Source organism: Melanostigma gelatinosum (assembly GCF_949748355.1).
Source record: "Melanostigma gelatinosum genome assembly, chromosome: 1".
Taxonomy (NCBI): Eukaryota; Metazoa; Chordata; class Actinopteri; order Perciformes; family Zoarcidae; genus Melanostigma; species Melanostigma gelatinosum.
The window spans coordinates 2,247,878-2,257,318 of NC_136634.1; the positions used below are offsets into that span (position 1 = coordinate 2,247,878).

A 9,441-nucleotide genomic window follows, 5' to 3' on the forward strand; every position below is an offset into this window, starting at 1 on the left:
AGAGGCCTCGGACACACATTCTCCTCATCCCAGCGCTTCCTCAGATATCTTCCTCCAGGCGGGGAAGGAGGGAGCTCGTCCTAAGCCTGGGACACATCAGGACATCCTAATAAACAAAGCGGAGCACCTCGGGCCCTTTCTGTGCTGACAAGTTTCCACAAGTGTTCTGCCTGTAATTGAAGCTCCTGTAACAGCTTATTTAAAGCTATTTAGACTCCCAGAGGAGAGCGAGCTTAGCACCTATAACCAACAGGTAATAATTTCACGACTCACCGAGTGCGCACTCTGGACGAGAAGACGTTGGATCCCAAACCAGGTCGGTTGCTTCGATAATGACGTCTCATTTTAAAGTGCCTCATTTGGGTTCAATGGTTTATTGGTGTTTTTCCGAACCCGAACATTACCGGGGTCGAGTTCACCAACAGCTGTGTCGTTGTTGTTTTTATCTGGAACACAAACAGACAGAGGTTATAATTTATTAACTTTTTATGAGAATCATAAAACTGCCAGGCTGCCTCGAGACAAAGACACTTCAGTTACAAATCGGCTCCTGAAACCTCGTAAAGACACTGAAGCTAACGTCGTGCAGAGTGTGTAAAACTATCAGTCAATGGTTTTAAGAGCGAAAACTGTGTTTTACAAGTCCAAGTCCATGCAGCAGGTCACTGACAATATAAACAATACATCTGTACAGACAGTTGAACAGAGAAAGTCGTGTAAAGGCTCATAAGTGCAGATGAGAGGCGGCGTTCTCGCAGACCAACGATATGACTTTAGACTGCAGACAGGCGACTCTAATTAGAAGTAAATCTATGGCGTCGGTGAAGTGTCTGCTTTCAGTTTGACGCTTCCTGACTCTTATTATTATCGGACACATGTCAATCATAGATACGTCAATGTCAGCACAGATGTTGGCTGATGATGAATATGGAATATTACGTTGATGTGAATGTTGATTTTTTTTATTTTTGTATTTTATAATTGTAATGTTTTATTTAAAGATGTGAATCTCAATGCCTGCCTCAGTCAAGTCAAATGAAAAGTTGAACATTTTAAAAAATGTATTTATTCGCCTTCTTGTCAAGAAAATGATGAGATGGAAACCACTCATGTTTTTTGGTATCCGTCTTCTTGTGCAACTCTTGGCAGGAAAGCAAATTTCCCAAAATGTGGAACTCTTCCTCTCAGGGAACTCAAGGGTCTTCAAGTTGGTGCTGTGGACATTTCAACATTTTTGTTGTAGCTTTGAACAGAGATAATGACTGAAGCTGCTGACGTTTTATACTTCAATAATTACTGAGTGAGGATCTTAAAAACCATAAATCAATCACAGCTATGAGAAACTTTCCAACTCCGTGTTTTAACTTGTACTAAAAGTTCCTTTCATCTGATGGGCTGAAAACAAAAGATATTCTGTTTGTGGGTGACTAATGCCGTGTTCACACCGGTCGCGTTGATTTTTTGACGCGCGTCGAGATTACATACAAAGTCTATGCACAGACGCGATGAGACTGGCGCGCCGCGATTTTGCGATGGCGCGGCGCGTTGGACGCGTTATTGCAGGGCTGTGGACGCGTTGGACGCCGCAAAATCGCCAACGCGCGAGTTGAAATTTTTCAACTTCAGCGACATAATCGCGTGATGCTGTGGCGCGATAGCCTATCAGCGTTGAGTTGCTCCCCCTGTCATCACTGGCTTTCTGCCGTTGTTGAATCAGGAAATAAATCCTGTAGCCGTCTGTGTTCACCCAGAGCTCTACGATACCTCATATCAACAGAGACCGGACCAAACTATGTGTATGCATGTGTGTGTGAACCATACGGTACAAACAATGAATAGACGCTGCCGTATTTACGTCTACGTGACGTTATTGAGTGCTGGTGGAGCTGCTACGATGTTAGCATAGCCTAGCACCGATCCATCAGAGCTACATTGAGAAGACCAGTAACCTACAAATCGGCATCATTACGTCGTTATTTCGGAGTCCCTTTTTGTCGGAGAAGACAAGTACAAATCGGCATCATTACGTAGTTATTTCGGAGTCCCTTTTTGTCGGTTTATTGCCGTTGAATCACAGCCAAATCAGTTTATTTTGTGTTCCTACAGCTGTAGTAAACAGCGACCGGTGGCTTGCTAGACAGTGAATACAGCTCGATACAATCCACGGAGCTCCTCTGAACAATATTATGAACCAAACATGACGGCGTTTGGCATTCCGATGTTTGAGGGACTTCCACAACACGTACAAAGCAGCAATTGTCCCCTCTCCGGCGCTACGAGATTTTGCGGCGTTTGGTGTGAACACGACCGGCGGCGCGTTGGACGCGATTGTGCAGTGCGTTGGACGCTTTTTTGCAGTGCGTCAAAAAATCAACGCGACCGGTGTGAACGCAGCATAAGAGTCATATATACGCCAAACAATAGTCAACTGTAGGAAATTGAGATGAACATAAAACAGTATCAACACGTAAAAAACTGAATTCATCAATAAATTATTATGGTCATTAAATTATTTATATAAGATAAAATAAATGTAAAAATATAAATGTTCATACTTTTCCTTTAATCTGAAATATATTTAAAAAAATGTATTAATTGTTTATTAATTATTTGGATTTGACGAGGGCACAAGTGGGATTTTATACTGAGATGGAATTACTGCGGGCACCACTTGGTTGGCACCAGACTCCATTGACAAAAACAGTAATTTAACCTCTCAGAAGAGGAAGTTGCTGGTCTAATGCCGCCTCGATGGGTTTATTAGTTTGTGTCATTTTGTGACTTTGGTGTTTTAAAGGGTGAGTTGAATAACCACCTAAACTAAACTATAGAGGCAGCGGTAGAGCAACGTTTCCTGTGTTCTGTGAGGTAAAATAACCGTTATTGTGAATCGAGTCTGGCGTCTTTGAAGAGAGCAGAAGTAAAAGCTTCAGTTCCTCAGCAGAAAGCTCTGTCTGACTGCAACGTAAAGAGATGAAAATATTCAAATTATAGCTTCAATTTACACAGCTATAGATTATTTTAGGAGTCAAAAGTCAAAAATACATCCTCAGCAGTACATTGATCTGCTCTCGTGCTGGTTCTTCTGTCTGTTTCTATAAACTCATCCACTGTAGTAGAACACTGACTGTGGAGAAGTGGATAGCAGGACTATCGGAGGTTCGATCTCAGGCATGTCGATGTGTCCTTGAGCAAGACACTTAAACCCAAAATTGTTCCTGTAGTTGTGCCTATGGTGTAGAATTGTGATAGAATCTGAATTGTAAGTCGCTTTGGATAAAAGCGTCTAAATGACTGTAATGTAATGTAGGAGAACACTGACTGTGGAGAAGAACCTCATACAAACACTTGAAATATCTCTTTAAGATGACGACATCTTTTTTGCCTCATATTGAACTTTTCCAGAGGCTTTTGTTGACGTTACTATTTCTGATTCACGTGTGACGCACAGTCATCCTCACCTAAGGAAAACAAAAGAGAACAATGAACAGATGTGTTATCATGTGAGCTATATTCTACAAGGACTGGAATACATTACTTTCTCTTTCACAAGAGTCTATATGGAGATATTCTCTTTGTCACTTGTCTTGTTTTGATTGAGTTAATTATGAAGTTATTGCAAAAGTCGCGATGCAGCGACTGAATAACGTGGTCACTTCGGTGTGAAACTAACATAAAACGAAGCCTCAAACGTACAGTCTGCAGACACTTTGAGACAAAAAGCGACATTCTTGCATGTTTCAAATCAACAAGTTCACCTGTGCAGGAACTCCACATCTCTCCCGGTGTGTCTTTCCCAGGCGAGCTGCATCAGTGACTTAACGAGTCACTCACACACACACACACACACACACACAAACACACAAACACACACTACTCGAAAGACAAATGACATGTGCTAACAACACTACCTAGATAATTAAAGGTACTCAAAGATGCATTGTTCGAATCAATATAATTGTGAATACAGCAAGAAAACTGGCTGATATGTGATCAGCTGACAAACACTGATGGATGATTTGAAGAGGAATTTGTACAAAACTAGATTAATTTAAGTGTTTTTGGAACTCATTCCGACCTCATTTTCTGTTTCCTTCTGCTCACAGGTGTTTCAAAATGAATCAACTCCAGCTGCTTGATGACAAACGTTTCTCCTCCATCTTGGTCACTGCGTTGGCCCTGCTGTGCTCCGTCCGGGCTCTACCGGGGACGGACCCTCCGCTCCGTGGCGGCCACCCTTTCCTGTTCATGTGGAACGCCCCGACGGAGCTCTGCCACAGTCGCTTCGGCATGCCGCTCGACCTCTCCCACTTCCACCTCGTCAGCAGCACGCTGAAGACTGCGACCAACCAGAGCATCTCCATATTCTACACCGACCGCTTCGGCATCTTCCCCTACGTGGACGAAGACACCGGCGAGCTGTACGAAGATGGCGTGCCGCAGCTGGTTGACCTGCAGGAGCACCACGAGCTCGCAGAGGACGACATCGAGTACTACATCACCGGCAACCGGCCGGGCCTCGCCGTGCTGGACTTTGAGGAGTGGAGGCCGCAGTGGGTTCGAAACTGGGGCAGCAAAGACGTCTACAGACAGATTTCCATCGACGTGGCCCAGAAGAAGAACCCGTTTCTGACCGAAGACGAAGCGGAGGACCGGGCGAAGATCTCGTTCGAACGCGGTGCCAAGAAGTACTTCATCCAATCCATCCGCACCGGCAAGAAGCTGAGGCCCAACAGGCTCTGGGGCTACTACCTGTACCCCGACTGCTACAACTACGACTACAACCAGGACATGGCGGGCTACACCGGAGAGTGTCCTGCCATCGAGAAGGACCGGAATGATGAACTGCAGTGGCTCTGGGCAGAGTCCACGGCGCTCTTTCCGTCCATCTACCTGGAGCTGGTGCTCAGGGATTCCCAGCAGGCCCGGCAGTTCATCCGGCATCGGATCCACGAGGCCATGAGGGTGTCGGCGCTCCCCAACCGCTTCTACTCCATCCCCGTCTACGCCTACATCCGCCCCGTCTACAAGGACAGTACGGATGACTACATGTCCGAGGTCAGACGCACCTTTTTGTCACCTTTTAGACAGGGTCTGTTATGTACTATACATGTTAAATACTGACCTCTGATTGGCTGGCAGGTGTCCTGACTGGTGAAACTAGCTTTACCGCAAGTTAAACTGAGTACAAACACACTTTACAACATAGAGATTTTAAACGATTTACCGTACTTTCCGGGATGTAAGCCGCACCGGTATATAGGCCGCACCCGCGAATTTCCACAGATAAGCCGCATCGGACTATAAGCCGCAGGTGCGCAGGTGTCCCCGTTGAACGACAACATGCTTCTAACAGTACTAAAGTTGTCTTCTTCTCTGAACATCATAACATGTCCGACTCGCTAGCTTCTAAGCTAATTTTAACATTACCGCCAATGGGGAAATGCTAACCGCGATTAGCATTAGCGAATATAATATATCTTCGTAGCCTACATCTTTTCATGCTTCATACAGACATACTTACATTACAGACTAAGGTCTCTCAAGGCTACCAAACGGAAGAAATAAAACGAAGCAGCGTGTCTACGTAGCTCGTAGCTCTGAATAGCATTTACGGCTAACTGGCTTGGCCAGTTGCTGCTAGCACAACAGCTATTCAGAGCTGTGAGCAAGAACAGTTATTGCCTCATTGCTTTTAGATTCTAATGACAAGACACGCTGCTTCGTTTTACTTCTTCTGTTTGGTAGCCTTGAGAGACCTTAGTCTGTAATGTAAGTGCGTCTGCATGAAAGGATGTAACGGAATTGTACCCCAAACCGGACAGTTTTTAGCTAATGTTTCAATACAATTCACTTACAATGTTGATAAAAATGATCGTGTAATGTTTTCAGTTGATTTAATGGTGTTAAACTGAAGTTAAACTTCGTACCTTTCAAACGAAATATTGTTGTAATTATTACAGTTAGCTTTGCCTTTACCAGAGTCGTTAAAACGATGCTAACACGGGTGAATTAGCCGTGCACTGCTCTTGGCCTAATCCGTACAAACACGTTGTAAACACTGGCTGCTGCTGGTTTTTCGGGGATATTCGCTTGTTCCAGGGTCGCAAAAATGACCATCAATGCTGTCAACACATCCGGGACCGTAGTTCTGTCCTCCACAATAAGATATCACGCTTCAACAACTCCAAATGATGCAATAAAAGTTCCTTAATTTCCGTTCGAGCTGTTTAAGCGTCGCCCGAGCGTTCTTTCTGCTTTCTCTCATCAAAGTCACTTTCCTATAGTATTTAGACATATAAACGTCCATATATATTCATGAAATTTGACACGTAGATTATTTGATATGTATGAATTAATATTATTTACGTTTGGTTGGCGATCGCCGAAGAAAATGACAGCGTAATGACCGGAAAGGGCGTCACGACGGAATCGTTCGAGACAGGCCAAGAGCAGCTAGCGCCGACCGAGGCAGGCCATCGTTACGTTACGAAGATATATTATATTCGCTAATGCTAATCGCGGTTAGCATTTCCCCATTGGCGGTAATGTTAAAATTAGCTTAGAAGCCAGCGAGTCGGACATGTTATGATGTTCAGAGAAGAAGACAACATAGTCCTGTTAAAAGCATCTTGCCGTTCAACCTTTTTTGTTAACAGTCCTAGTGAGAGGTAGGTCAAATGTCAAAGGTACTTCATCCATATTGTAGCGACCCTGTCAGTAACAGCTGGTAGCAGAGGAGAGGAGGGGGTTAACGTAAAGATGGCCTGCCTCGGTCAGCGCTAGCTGCTCTTGGCCTGTCTCGAACGATTCCGTCGTGACGCCCTTTCCGGTCATTACGCTGTCATTTTCTTCGGCGATCGCCAACCAAACGTAAATAATATTAATTCATACATATCAAATAATCTATGTGTCAAATTTCATGAATATATATGGACGTTTATATGTCTAAATACTATAGGAAAGTGACTTTGATGAGAGAAAGCAGAAAGAACGCTCGGGCGACGCTTAAACAGCTCGAACGGAAATTAAGGAGCTTTTATTGCATCATTTGGAGTTGTTGAAGCGTGATATCTTATTGTGAAGGACAGAACTACGGTCCCGGATGTATTGACAGCATTGATGGTCATTTTTGCGACCCTGGAACAAGCGAATATCCCCGAAAAACCAGCAGCAGCCAGTGTTTACAACGAGGATAGAAGTCCGTACGGATTAGGCCAAGAGCAGTGCACGGCTAATTCACCCGTGTTAGCATCGTTTTAACGACTCTGGTAAAGGCAAAGCTAACTGTAATAATTACAACAATATTTAGTTTGAAAGGTACGAAGTTTAACTTCAGTTTAACACCATTAAATCAACTGAAAACATTACACGATCATTTTTATCAACATTGTAAGTGAATTGTATTGAAACATTAGCTAAAAACTGTCCGGTTTGGGGTACAACTCCGTTAACTGTTCTGTGTCGAGAGCTAGTAAATGTTGTGTTAGACCGGAACCGGAAGTTGTGGTTGTTGTTGTGGAAAACACACTGTACGGATAATGTTCGAGGGAGTTGCTCGGCAATAAGAGCGACGGTTTCTGTGAATAAACCCCTTGCAAGGACCCTGTCTCCGACTCGTAAGTGGAACATTACAATATTTATGTAAAATGTGTTGGCGGCGCAAAGCTACGGAAAAATCAGCATATAAGCCGCACCGGTGTATACGCCGCAGTCTCAAAGCGTGGGGGGAAAAGCAGCGGCTTATAGTCCGGAAAGTACGGTGCCTTTGATCCATCTATCAGTGGATTTTAACTACTTTAACCAATACAATAAAAAGTCCCTGTTACCTTGGAATAAACCTGATCATTCAAACTGAGGTGTTTCAGAGAAAATAACAGACTCTGCAGAGGAAAAGTCACTTCATCAGGGGTTGACTGGCCATCGGGAAGTTCGGAAAGACTACCAAATCGCTGATCCATTGCAGACCGAACCGGCCGGTAGTCATTGAGGTTTTACTTTTCACTTCCTGATGTCCCTAGTCCCTAGAAGACTGCGATGAAGACGATACATGGACACAGGCTCTTAGTGTGCTCTTAATACAGTGTGTGAAACAAAGTACAGCTTCACGAGAGAAACACTTAAGATTGGTTGTTATCAAGAATTCGGCCATTATTGTTAAAAGTGACCATTGTTTTTGTGAAAATTAGCTGTTTTTAAAGGATTGTAGATTTCAAAGGTCGGTTTCTTTTGATTTCGCTGTTTATCAGTCAACACAACCGTGTCGAAGCACCATTTCCTGCTTTTCTCTGATTGGATGTCCGTCTCTTGTTTGTTGTTTGCAGTATGATCTCGTGAACACCATCGGAGAAGCGGCTGCTCTCGGCGCTGCCGGCATCATTTCCTGGGGAGACATGGACGTCACCGAGACGGAGGTAGAAAGTGGCATCACTCCGGGGCTTATTTCTTTTCAACGTAACTTCACATCGGCTAACTGACTTTATATCTAAAATCCCCTGTAGGACTCCTGCTTTGACGCTCGACGCCACCTGGAGCAGGTCATGAACCCGTACATCGTGAACGTCTCCACGGCAACGCGACTCTGCAGCGAGGCGCTCTGCCAGGGCAAAGGTCGCTGCGTGAGGAAGCGCTGGGACGACGACGTCTACCTCCACCTCGACCCGCGGCGTTACCGCATCGAGCGCCTGCTCCTCCGCGGGGGCCCGCTCACCGTGCGTGGCGGCCTCTCGCAGGATGACGTCAACTATTTCGACCACAACTTCGACTGCATGTGCTACAGCGGGATGGCGTGTCGTTCATTGTTGATGTTCAACAAAGTCCCCGGGTCCGTCGTCGGGATGAGCAATGGAGGCGCTCACAGGCCCCGCCCCCTTCTGCTGCTGACGGTGGTGCTCAGTCTGAAGTATGTCGTGATGAGGTCATAAGTTAATGGCACAAATCTGATACTCGTGATTCAGGACGAGTGGCCGAAGGCACTTAAAGAACAATCCCACTGTTTTTAATATCTTGTTTGTTTTTATATTTCTGTCTGTTGTAAAACTCAAAGATTGCTTACTAGCTTGTTCCTGAGCTTTCAACACAGTGACTGAGTTTTTGTAAAGTTTGACCATTAAGATTGTCTTGTAATTCAGCTGTACTTTATAAATAAACTGACTTAACTGAAACTCAAAGTTCTTTCCTGTAGAGGTGGCTGGGTTAGGATCTGCCTTAATACAGGTAGGCCTATACAAAATATAGACTATGATACGTAATGCAATAAATACAATGAGAACTTAAAATAATACAGAAAAAAGCTCTGACCTTGTTTGTGTACATTTGCATGCTAACCTAAGATAATGAGCACTGTAAAAGGCAAACATCATAGAAATATAGGAGTACGGATACTGAGCTGTTTACCTGGTTAATTTGACTGGTACAAAAGAAAATGGCGACGCTGTTATG

At 44.4% G+C, this 9,441-nt stretch overlaps 1 protein-coding gene across 1 annotated transcript; it reads left to right on the forward strand.

Annotated features, from left to right (window-relative positions):
* Positions 1-213: 213 nt before the first annotated feature.
* LOC306788486 (hyaluronidase-5-like) lies at positions 214-9,158 on the forward strand. Its single transcript, XM_079284029.1, has 4 exons — positions 214-316; positions 4,107-5,058; positions 8,325-8,414; positions 8,502-9,158. Exons 2-4 carry the CDS (start codon positions 4,117-4,119, stop codon positions 8,922-8,924), a joined length of 1,455 nt encoding a protein of 484 aa, XP_079140155.1. The 5' UTR covers positions 214-316; positions 4,107-4,116; the 3' UTR covers positions 8,925-9,158.
* Positions 9,159-9,441: the final 283 nt, after the last annotated feature.